At 41.9% G+C, this 12,930-nt stretch overlaps 1 protein-coding gene across 1 annotated transcript in view; it reads left to right on the forward strand.

The window, feature by feature from the left end:
• Window positions 1–1,600: 1,600 nt before the first annotated feature.
• The window catches only part of PDZD8 (PDZ domain containing 8), a 91,839-nt gene continuing 80,509 nt past the window's right edge, over window positions 1,601–12,930 (forward strand). Inside the window, exon 1 of the mRNA XM_012774971.3 lies at window positions 1,601–2,710. Within this exon, the coding sequence (XP_012630425.1) occupies window positions 1,839–2,710 (872 nt within the window). The 5' untranslated portion in view covers window positions 1,601–1,838. The remainder of the gene's footprint in view (window positions 2,711–12,930) is intronic.

Genomic DNA, 12,930 nt, shown 5'->3' on the forward strand with positions numbered 1-12,930 from the left:
AGGTTTTTGTATTTCAATAATGTGAAGAACTCCAATGTTATGAATAGGTTTGTGGTAGAAATTGAGGAAGGGTCATTTCCCACTTGGGTTGAAATTATAATGGAGAGAACAGCACAGAAGCAGAGGCCAGGAGCCAAATCCCCACAAAAAAATCCCCACAAGAGTTTGACCATGGTTCCTTGGCAGGCATTTGTCTTATGTCTTCTTACTAATGGAAGCTAATCTGGCCTACACCTGGGCAGGACAGGTAAATTGAGATGGGCATAATTATGTCTTCTTACTAATGGAAGCCATTCTGGCCTACACCTGGGCAGGACAGGTAAATTGAGATGGGCATAGTTTCAAAGTTCTGTACCTGCCCAGCTGGGTCAGAACTCATTTTTGTTGTAAAATCTCCCAGAGTCAAGAGAATCCTTGGCTTGAAGATTTTCGAGGACTAGAGAGGAGCCCTGCCCTGGCTCCCTAGGTACAGCCAGAATGAGCCAGACTTTTAGGTATGGGATATCCGACCCATGTAGGACTAGAACTGTTGTGATGTCCCCGTGGTTGGAGGGATATGCATTTATGAGGTAATAACTAAGTAGCCAAAAGCGTGAGGAGTAACATCGTTGCTAGGCAACTGGCTTCATTAACTCAATGGCTTCCATCAAGGTAACACAAAATTCCTTGAAGTCTTCCCTGGCCCTCTTCCCCAAGTCTCCCTTCCGATGCAGCAGTGAACCGATCAGCCCCTGTACAACTGTAGCAAATATGTGACCCCACGGCAACTTCTTTATGCTCCCTGCGCGTGTCCGCATCTGTGAAATGGGTAGAGGTAGCAATAATTGCCTCACAGATGGACCAAATGTGGCAGTAACAGGGGGGCTTAACAGTGAGTCACTACTTATCTTCCAACCACCTGGCAAGCTCATTGCACTCATCATTACCCGGGCTCCCGACTCTCCTTTAAACTTCCTTCTCGCTTAAATTTTGCAGACGCACGCAGGAGGGAAAGTCAGTTCGCATCTGACGCCCTCCCCGCTCTGTCGCTCTTTCCCAGGGCCCACCCTCCGCGGACGCAGAGCGTCTGCCGGCCGGGCGACGGTCAGCGATGGCGGCCTCCGCGGCGGCCGGTCCCGTCCTGCCGTCGGCTTGCAGGCGTCCGAGGGCCAGCTCGGAGCCTCTGCGGCGCTGCCCTGCAGGGAGAGCGCGGCCGCCAGCCCGAGCCTCGGGGGCGCGAGCGGGAGGACGGCACTGCAGAGGCGGCCGCGGGGACCACGGCCAGAGACGGGATGGCGCGCCGGGAGACGACGGATGACGGGCACCCAGAACGCGCCAAGCCATCTCCGCCGGACCTCCTCCGACCTGAGCCCGCAGTTATCCTCCCAGGTCCGACAGCCGCTCCAGAAGCGACAGCTACGCGGGCCGCGGCGCGCGCCGCCCGGGAGCGGAATGTCGGCCGGGGCCGGGGCCGGGGGGGCTGGAAGGGCGCCGGAGAGGTGAAGCGGGACCCGCGTCCGCGCGCCCGGATGCCGGCTGCCCGGTGCCGCCGCCGGGAGCGAGTACGCTGCTGACGTCACGCGCCGTCCGTCCAATGAGCGGAGGCCCGAGGGAGGCGCCGGCCCGCCCCCGCCGCCGCCGCCACCACACCGGCCCTCCGGAAGCGTCTGAGGAGGCGCGGGCCGCTGCGGGCTTAGGCGCCGCACCGCGCCGGCCCGAGCCGCTGGACGAGGCCCAGGCAGCCGCTCGCCCGGACCCCGCCGCCCGATGTCCTCAAGATGGAGGCAGCGGTGGCGGCGGCGTGAAGAAAGCGGCGCTGTGGGCGCGGGAGCAGGGGCCCGGGCGGAGGCGGTGGCGGGATGGGGCTGCTGCTCATGATCCTGGTGTCGGCCGTGCTGGGCTCCTTCCTCACGCTCCTCGCCCAGTTCCTGCTGCTGTACCGCAGACAGCCCGAGCCGCCGCCGGACGAGGCCGCCCGCGCGGGCGACGGCTTCCGCTACATCAAGCCCGTGCCAGGCCTGTCCCTGAGGGAGTACCTTTATGGCGGCGGCCGGGATGAGGAGCCTTCCAGCGGGGCCCCAGAGGGCGGCGCGACCCCAACTCCGGTCCCCGAGACCCCCGCCCCGCCAACGCGGGAGACCTGCTACTTCCTCAACGCCACCATCCTGTTCCTGTTCCGGGAGTTGCGGGACACTGCGCTGACCCGCCGCTGGGTCACTAAGAAGATCAAGGTGGAGTTCGAGGAGCTGTTGCAGACCAAGACGGCCGGGCGCCTGCTGGAGGGGCTGAGCCTGCGGGAGGTGTTCCTGGGCGACACGGTGCCCTTCATCAAGACCATCCGGCTCGTCCGGCCCGTGGCGCCCTCGACCACCGGAGAGCCTGACGGCCCCGAGGGGGAGGCGCTGCCTGCCACCTGCCCCGAAGAGCTGGCCTTCGAGGCAGAGGTGGAGTACAACGGGGGCTTCCACCTCGCCATTGACGTGGACCTGGTCTTTGGCAAGTCCGCCTACCTGTTCGTCAAGCTGTCCCGAGTGGTGGGGAGGCTGCGCTTGGTCTTTACTCGCGTGCCCTTCACCCACTGGTTCTTCTCCTTCGTGGAGGACCCGCTGATCGACTTTGAGGTACGCTCCCAGTTTGAAGGGCGGCCCATGCCCCAGCTCACCTCCATCATCGTCAACCAGCTCAAGAAAGTCATCAAGCGCAAGCACACGCTTCCGAATTACAAGATCAGGTGAGAAGGAGGGTGGGGGAAATAGTAGTCCGCAAGCTGGGAGGCCCTGGCTGCTTGGAATCCGGGCCTGGGCGGGATGCTGCGTTGAGTGTGGAGGACAAAAGCTTGTTTGTACCGCAGTCCCTACTACTCCTGAAATCTTCTTCTTCCCACTCTGGACAGGGCCCTAAGTAAAGGCAAATAGTGGACATTTTCTTCCAAACGGCACTAATATGAGCTGGAAACCTTTTCGTGTGCTCATGGGCACTCAAGGTGCTGTCAACATGGGTAGAATTGTCTCCTTTTAAGCAGCGTATTGAAAATGGAAAGGAAGCCTAAGCCTATCCTAATCCTCAGGAGTCTCTTCTGGGACTGTTGAGAAACTCTTTCTCTGTGTGGTTGCTGCATTGAGAGCAGCCGTGTCACTGGCTTTGCATCATCACCTTGGCCACGTTGAGAAATTGTTCCTGGACCCATTACGGGCATGATGGTGTGCTCCTAGCCCAGATCAGTTCTGTTTAGCCATTGCAAGCCACGTTTGCTTTGATGCTTAGGCATCTTTCAGGGTAGAGGCAGTGGCTATTGCAAAGGAGTACTTTCCACAGCAAATTGGAAAGGAGTTGGGAGCCAGTACGTAGTGTGCTTCTCTGTACATTTTGTATTAATGTAATCTGCTCTTTTTGGGTAGATTCTGTAGCACAGACCCAGACTCTGCCCATCAAGCATTTACTATCCATGGCTGTAAATTCCTCACAAGGTACCTGAAGTCACTCTGCAGATAGTATTTTAATAGGTGGTAATTTTAATTATCAAAAGCCCTACTGCATCTGATGGCTTAAGTTTATGTAGTATAGATTTTTTGAGTAATGTATGAGTTTTCTTTTAACATCATAGAAGTGATAGAAGGAAAAAGGCAGTTTTATAGGGCTAAAGGCTTCCTCCACTTTGATCTGGGAAAGCTTGTTGGAGTGGAAAGGGCTGTTTCTTTTTTAAAAAGCTGAATTTTTAATTCTCTGTCATCCTCTAATTTTGTGTTCACTAAGATGTTTGAACCTTTTGGGTTTTGCCCTTTATCTTAAAATCATTTCAGTCGTATAGTTGCCTTACCTAATGCTTTTTAGTGGAAGTTGCCTGTTTGTGGATCACTCATTTTCTACCACAGTCTCAAGCATCAGTGAGCCAGATAATATGAAATATTTTGAGTTTGAAATGGAGTATTAACTTGTGTATGTGGCAGATGTACCTTAGTAAATATGTCCTGTTTAGACTAACAGCGCAGAATGACAGCTTAAAACTGTTGGGTGGCAGGAGAAATTTATCTTATTATGAAAATATCTCCATAGATTTGCAGAGGACGATGAGCTGGTCCTCACTGTGTTTGATTTCTCCTTCTGTGATGTGGAACATACTTTATGAAATGTACTTTTTGTTTGTTTGTTTGTTTTTGTTTTTGGAGACGAGAGTCTCGCTTTGTTGCCCAGGCTAGAGTGAGTGCCATGGCGTCAGCCTAGCTCACAGCAACTTCAAACTCCTGGGCTCAAGCAATCCTCCTGCCTCAGCCTCCAGAGTAGCTGGGACTACAGGCATGCACCACCATGCCCGGCTGATTTTTTTCTATATATATTAGTTGGCCAATTAACTAATTGTTAATTTTTATTTATAGTAGAGACGGGGGTCTCGCTCTTGCTCAGGCTGGTTTTGAACTCCTGACCTTGAGCGATCCGCCTGCCTTGGCCTCCCAGAGTGCTAGGATTACAGGCGTGAGCCACCACGCCCGTCCGAAATGTACTTTTAACCTCAGGAATATAAGTGACTAAATTATAATTGGATTCTAGTGTTTAAGCAGTGAGATGTTTTAGCAGTGTGTTGCTGAGAAAGTCATGAGAAAAAGTTGTTCGGATTTTTATATTCTATTACAACTTTAATTCTGATGTTTTCTGGGTAGCTTTCAGGTAATAGAATTTGGGTTATTATTTTGAAATTTGCAGAATAGTTAGTAGCAGTAGGTTGCATATCATTTTTAGATTTTTTTAAAAAATGTAGACTTGAAATTTAAGTAAATCTGAAAGACATTATGAATAACAGTTACGGAGGAATTGATAAGTTTGTTGTTTTGAAGAAACTTTGAATTATTGAATAGCATTGCCATTTAAAAGTATGGCAAATTGCTTTTTATTATATCCAAAGGGATTTTTAAAAAGCACAGCATGAGTTCGGTAATGATATATCAACTTCTAAACATTAATCATTAAATGATCACCTCCAGAAATGTACACATCTGTACTCTTTATATTAGAGGGCATCTCAGTGGTCAATCAGTAAATACTGCACAGAAGTCACTCAATCTGCAAATATTTATTGTACACCTGCTGTATGTTTATCATTGTTCTAGGTGCTGGGTCTTGAATACCAAACAGAAATAGACAGCCTCAGCCCTCATGGAGCTTAGAGTCTAGTGAAAATTGAATGAGCTATACTTAAGATTTTAAACTAGGTTGGGATTGAAGGAGTTGAAGTAACAAGGAAGCTGATTTTAGCTTAGTAAAAGAAAGTAATAGAAGTATGAGGATGAAAGGGCTGCCTCAGGAAGTGTTGACTTCTCGTCTGTGTAGCTGTTCTGTCAAAAGTGTTTTAAACTGGTGGTAATGGTGGGACTGACTCAAGTTTCAGATAAGAGAATGAATTGAAGATATATCACACTAATCACAACAAGAATTAAAGTAGCTAGTATTTATCCTTTTTTATTGAGAGAATGGAGCTCAGAGTACTTAAACAACTTTCTTAAAGTCACACAGCTGTCAATTGGTGAAACCTAGGTCTGATAAAACCAGGTGGATTTTTTAAAACTACACTTCATTCTTAGGGATTTTTTTTTTTAAGTATGCTATTAATATATATGTGGGGTATCTTTCCAAATTATCTTAAAACTCTTAAGAGTTTGACTAATAGAACTTATTTTTTTCTTAAATTGGAAATTTCCAGAGAATCTTTTTCAAGTTAAATTATGATGTTAAATCTTTGGGTGCTGCCCCACATAGCATTTCTTTTTTAATCCAGCAGATTGTGTTTCCAAATAGGTCTTGCTAGTTTATCCTTTTTAGCCATCTAATCTCCTTAGTAGAGGTAAAGCTGTAAAGAAAATTGTATTGAGTCACATAACAGAAATATCTTGCCAGTTAAGGTTGTTGTTACTTCTTTCTCCCTTCATTCGTTTTTCCTCTTTCATATTGCTAAGGCAAAGGTGGCCTATCTGGATTGCCAATTGCTGATGTTTTACCTAGAGATGCTAAGTAGCTCTAGTGGTTGCTTCCAAAGGACCCAGCTGATTGACACTTCACTTTACCCAAGTAACACATTTTGTAAAACATAATATTTTAAAAAAATGAATTGTAATACATAGAAAATGTCTTTACAAATTTATTGGAGTTAGGAATTTAATTCACCCACCTCAATCTTAATTGTTCTGATATTTTTTCCTTAAATGTATACTTTAAAATAGTGTATTACAGTAATATTTTTAAAAAAATTAACCCCAAAATTTGTCTTCAGGGGAGAAAGATTACCACTTATGTTCTCTCTTTACTACATGGAGAGTCTGTCTTTAACATGAAATCTGAGTAATAGGTTCCAGGTGGGGAGGAGTGGTTAGGGTTTAGGAGTCAAATATTTGAGATTCTTACTGATGCTTTTCTGTTCCTAGAATATTATTGCAGTGTAGCTAGCACTGATTACATACTGGAAGAGCAAATTCAATTTGCAGGTACTTTTATTTGGCCTGCACTATTTTTGTGTTTGTTTTTCAATTGCCAGCATTAAAAAATGGAAGGGTTTGCATGATTTGGATTCCTGGATTCTGTTAGAGACAATTGGAATATCTTGTAGCACCACTTCTGCATTTCTCATAGCAACAACAGCACGGAAATGGACTGTAGTAGCAGCTTTGGGGTTGAAACTTGGTGTGTAAGCTCCTACATGTAATTTATAGTCCCCATTTACTTGCTACACTTAATTGATGGTGCTTGCCTCGCCTGGATTCATGTGGATTTGAGACCCTTACTGGAGGAGTAAATAGGAAGCGTCACTGTTGATTATTAGTGAAAATGGGAAGACTTAATAGCTGTGTTGGGGGGGGGGGTTGTCATTTTTACCTCTCATTGAGCAATTTTCTTTTTTAAGACATTATCAATATAATGTTGAATTTTAAAAAGTCATTCTGCCAGGAAAAAAAAAAAAGTCCCTTGAAATATTTCTTTCTCTGCCACGTAGCGATAGTAGATAGTGGCTACTTTTTGTTTGAGTTTGGTGAATGTTTTGCTTTAGTGGGCTGGGTCATTAATAATTATGTAAACATTTACTTCTCTGATCTACAGAAGGGAGGCATCTACTTATTGACACTATATTTGAATTTAATAAATAAGTATGGAACACATATTTGGGGAAAACTTCAATTTATAAGTTCATGGAATATCTTCTGAACATGACTGTTGTTATAACTGATAGTTTTGTTCTTTTACTCCTGAAAAACATTTTGAAATGTATTTGTGCAAAATTTTCAAATATCCTTAGTGACTGGAGAGCAATAAGGACCATTTTCCCTGCTAAAGGTGAGGAACAAGGCTATATTTAGTTAAACAGAGGCTTTAATATCTTTATATTTATTTATATGCCATTAATTTAAGAGAACTAAATTAGGCTTGGTCCTGGAAAGCCACATACTCTATAATGTGGTTTGTAATTAAGTTACTTCTTGGTCTTCTGAGATGAGGAAGAAAAACATTCCTTCTCAATGTTAATTCTCACTTTTTTATTTTACTAATTATCTGAGGTAAAGATGGTTTTGAATAATCCATATCTTCTCAAAATCTTTCAAGGTAGATTCACTGAAAGCTGATGCAATCATTTGTAAAGTTAAGTGTAATGTATTTATTTACCTTTTCATACTTTTTTCTTTCTATTACAGACAACTGCTAAAAGGTATCTTTGTTTAGATTGGAAAATACTTAAAAACAGCTACTGAAATTCCTTAGTAATTGTAGTAATCATAATTTTACTTACTAATGTTAGTAGGAAATGTAACTAACCTTTGATACTTTGGAAGAGTCAGACAATGGACATTGTATATTCCAGCTGTCCTGGAGTAATGATGTAATGTAGCTAACTTTTAATCTATCATGCTTTTTCTTGTGCTGTTGCTCAGATGAAATCAGTGTCTATATCTCTATATAAATGGAATTACAAGATCATTGTCTTAGAGATGAATAATTAAATTATTTTAAAAATAGTCATTTATTTTCAGTAAGTACTTAATACAGACTGCCATACCTAAGTGTTGTGGTAGGTATGGTAAAGGTGATAAAAATGGCTATAAGGTAGTTCATACTTTCACAGGGTTAGTTTTTCTAGGGAAACAAAGAACAAGTGAAGCTCATTATAATGGTATTTGGATATATTTAAGCCCTTCAGGTTTGTGAGAAACAGGAAGAGGAGAGATCAATATCTCTGCTAAGATGTATATTATATATTGTGACCTTAGGTTCCTTAGTACACCTAAGTATAGTTTAGTGATTTCACTTCTTGCAGGTTGGATTTCCTTAAGCTGCTTTGAATTATTGTGATTGAGCCTTTTTAAACACTTTAGATGGAAATAATGTATGGATAAATTAAATTTTAGCTGTAGAAATTTGACTTACACATTGAGGGGAGAAGAGTAATTATAAGGAGGCTGTTAGATTCTAATCAGTAAAATATAGGTCTGTTGACAATCCCAGAAAGCCACAGTTTGTTCCTGGAAGTAGCCAAAGCAGATCATTATAAAATAGATTGTATTAGAGGGTCGTGCCTGATCGAACACTTAATGTCGACTTACAAGTATTGCTAACAGTATATCATAGAGCAGGGGTGGGGGTAATGAAATAAGTTTACTAAGTATATGCTAGGCACTATGTGGGCAGTTCCATACTTAGCTATATCACTTAGTAGTTAAAACTCCAATGTAGGGGAGAGGGTGATATTTCCTTTTTACAGATGTGGAAGCTTGAGACTTAGAAGAGATTAGTGACCTTCTCCAAGTCCTAAATTAAAAAAAGTCCTGGACTCCCAAAGTCCATGCTGTGTTTATTCCTGCAGAGAGAAACCAACTATTACTCTGAACCACGGGTCTGCAAACTAGCTGCTATTGGGCCCATGAATTAAGAGGGATTTTACATCTGTAGTGACAGACCATATGCACCCACAAATTCCAAAATATTTATTCTCTGGCCTTTTACAGAAAAGATTTGCAGAACCTTGGTCTAAACCAGGGATCCTCAAACTTTTTAAACAGGGGGCCAGTTCACTGTCCCTCAGACTGTTGGAGGGCCGGATTATAGTTTAAAAAAAACTATGAACAAATTTCTATGCACACTGCACATATCTTATTTTGAAGTGAAAAAACAAACGGGCAAAAACACCCACATGTGGCCTGAGGGCCATAGTTTGAGGAAGCCTGGTCTAAACTCTTCCCTAAATAAATGAATAAACGAATAAACAAACAAACAAACAAACCCATCCACCCACCCTTGGCCAGGTGCAGTGGCTCATGCCTGTAATCCCAGCACTTTGGGAGGCTGAGGTTGGAGGATTGCTTAAGGCCAGGAGTTTGAAACCAGCTTGGGCAACATAGCGAAGACCCCTGTCTCTACAAAAATTAAAAAATTAGCCAGTCATTGTGGCACACACCTGTAGTCCCGGCTACTTGGGAGGCTGAGGCAGGAGGATTGCTTGAGCCCAGGAGTTTGAGGTTGCAGTGAGCTATGATCATGCCACTGTACTCCAGCCTGGGCAACAAAGTGAGACTCTTGTCTCAAAAAAAAAAAAAAAAAACCCTAAAAGTAACCCCCTAAACTATGCTTAAATGCTTACTAAAAAAACCCATGCATATACATTGCATATATGCATATACACTGAAAGTACTTTTATAAACCTTTTTTGAGAGTCCTATTGTTTTGGAAAGCTGTGGAAAATTTCTGCAGAAAAATACATAGACAAATTTTCATTTAATTTTATGAATTCATCATCCTCCTGAAGCCTGTGTAGGGTCCTTAGACTCCAGGTTGAAAAGTGAACACAGAAGAATACAAATTTGTTGCCATAAATTTAACTAAGATTAATATGCTAAAATAAATATTAAACACTTTCATAATTTTGCTTATCCTCCTAAAATGTATATAGGATTCATATGACTCAGGCGTTTCTAAAAAAGCTGGTAACCCTTTCTATCTAAGAAAGCATAATATGGGTGTCTCTCTCTCTTTTTTTCTCCCCTCTTTCCTCTTGGTAAGACTCCCTTATAGCAGGGTGAGGCACCTCTGGAGCAGTAGTTCAATAAGAATATCTGACGTTTCAAGTTAGAGTTTCTACCACTAGATACCTTGTTTAAAAGTCAAATTCTAACCCAGCATATCTTTCCATCACATTCTCCATTTTCTCAGAACAGTGTCACCAGGAAGCAAGTGCTTTTGAATCACCTTGTTCCTACCTCAGAGTCATAGGACATACTGACACTTTTTTGGCAAGACATTAGAGCACATCACACTTCATTGGAAACTCATAAAGCCAACTACCTGGTCATTAGAAATGTTTTACAGAGTAGTTTCAAAGTCTCTCTTGTCTTACTAAGACTGGCATAAACCTGTATACTTCCTGTACTTGTACTTGGGGAAAAATGAGGTGTGCGTGTTAATTATTTATCTTCAGATGATTAGAACTGCAGGTGATAAGTGTTGACTGCCAGTACTACAGCATTAGTTATTTCTTTTGAATTAGTTAAATCTTTTGGATGGAGGCTATAGAGAATACTTAGGTTGTCTATTTTAGTAGATAGAGCTTTGGAGTAATGTGGACCTAACTTTGGGATCAGCACTACACCGAGCTACAGACCTTGGACAAAAGGCCGTATCTTCCCTTAAGTCTCACTATGGAAATGGAGATAATATCTGTTTACTTGGAGATAATAAATGTCACATATATGATAGCTGCTGAGTAAATGTATCTTTCTTTTGGTAACTAATTGAATACACATTTGTTGATTATCCTACATTTGTCAGACATTTTGCCAGAGATATGTCAGAAATTTTGCTAGATATTTGTCAGAAATTTGCTATGTGACACAGTAATTTTTTTCCTTTCAAATGAGTGATAAGCTCATTTAAAAATTCAAGCACTTAGAAAATATGTAATATCAAAGTGAAAATCTTCTGTTATATCTTTTCTTAAAGGAAACTATTAAATTTGGGGACTATTCTTCCATATTTCTTTCTAAAGGTATAATAATTCATTATTATAAAAACAGGATCATACTCAGTACTTCACTGTTAGCATTTTTTTAACTTACCATTTCTTGGGTTTTCTAAATATAACTAATTTGTTTCAACAGGTGCATAGAATTACATTGATCATTAATACTATAAGTTAACCAATTCCGTGTTGATTTTTTTTTTAATTTCTCTCTAATATAAAGGTACCATAAACATCCATTCTTCTACCTATATTTTTGTGTAGGTGCTAGATTTTTTTTTGTCAGTTTTTTTTGTGGTTGTTGTTGTTTTGCAGATGTTCAGATAGTATTGAGAGACATAAAGAACTTAAAAAATCTCCTCTCCACTTTAATTTCATCCCCCGGATAATACCCAGTTTTAAGTTTGAGGCCTACACCAAACTCTTTGCTCAAATGTACATATACAAGCGTCTTACATATACCGAGGAGGTGGTGCCTCTCTATATTCCTCTTCTTCCCTTCTCTTTCTCTCTGCACCCCCACTTTTATTTCCTCCCCCTCTGTCCTTAATAATAAAATGGCAGTATAATATAAATGTGATCCTGCACATTATTTTGTAAGTGTAACAAGGACATCCCTTAAATCAGTATATATGGATCCATCTCATTCACTGCTTTACTCCATTCTTGGCCATTTTCTCTAGCTCTGACTTTATCTTTCATCACTTCTCCTCTCACTTAGCCTGTTCATGCCTCCTTGCTGTTATTCTTACTCTCCAGGTAAGCACCCACCATGGGCCTTGGCCATTCCTTCTTCTGGAATGTTTTTCCCACAGATAGCCTAAAAGCTCACTCTGTCACATTCTGGGTCTCTCTTAAATATCACCTTTCAACATTATATATACAAAAATATGGAAGGCTGGGTGCAGTAGCTGACACCTGTAATTCTAGCACTTTGGGAGGCCAAGGTAAGAGGATCACTTGAGCTCAGGAGTCGAGGCTGCAGTGAGCTCTGATGACGGCTCTGTACTCCAGCCTGGGCAACAGATTGAGACTCTGTCTCCAAAAAAAAAAAGCAAGTTAGCCTTTTAAATGCTGGAATCTGGGGGGAGAGGGAGCACAGACTTTTTATTGATGTATAATAATGTGTGTATCCATATTAACTGCCCAAATCCCAAGTGGATGGAGATGAATTTCCACAAAATGAACCTCAGATATATAACTGATTTTTAATTCAGTCTCTGTAAAGAAACCTGTATTTTCTGGATTTCTTAGACTACATAGAAAATATTTTAACTTTTTTTTTTTAAGCAATTGAAGTTTGTCATTATAAACACAGTCTGATAACATATAACCCAATGCTATTATAAAATCAGTACTGAAGGAGAGAGTACCCCAGCCCCTGTGCCCCATAGAAATTATGCTGATTGCATTCTCCACCATTTGACCATGTTGACTTAAAGGTCTGTCCAGGCACCATACTGGCACTGTCTTTTCCTCATTCCCACACACAAACAAAAAACCAATTGCAGATGTGTTTGCAATCTTCTCTGACTCTAGAAGCCTTGGTTTTAAAATTATACATTCTTAGAAAGGTCAGTATTGATAAACTGTAGATTATACTTTCCTTGAACTGATATAGAATAACAACAAAACTTGGTTTTACTAGTCTGGTGCATAATTGCCAATTTTTGTGAAATCAGAATACTTTAGGACATATTTCTCTTTATTCTTTAATCAGCGCATTGAGTTATTTATGCCCATGAATTCTTCACGTAGAGAGAATGTGAGCTGATGATATGGTGGGTGGGTTACTGAAATGTCTGGGGTTTGATTTGCATAACTTGGATAAAAGAGCTAGAAAATGTCCCACTTCCCAGCATAATTAGTGCTTGTTGGTTTATACTTAAAAATTAAAATGCTGTGAGTAGCATAGTAAAAATGACCTAACTAGGTTTATTCTTTTGTATTAAGTACCTGTTATGTAT

The sequence above is a fragment of the Microcebus murinus genome, chromosome 14 (genome assembly GCF_040939455.1).
Source record: "Microcebus murinus isolate Inina chromosome 14, M.murinus_Inina_mat1.0, whole genome shotgun sequence".
NCBI classification, from domain to species: Eukaryota; Metazoa; Chordata; class Mammalia; order Primates; family Cheirogaleidae; genus Microcebus; species Microcebus murinus.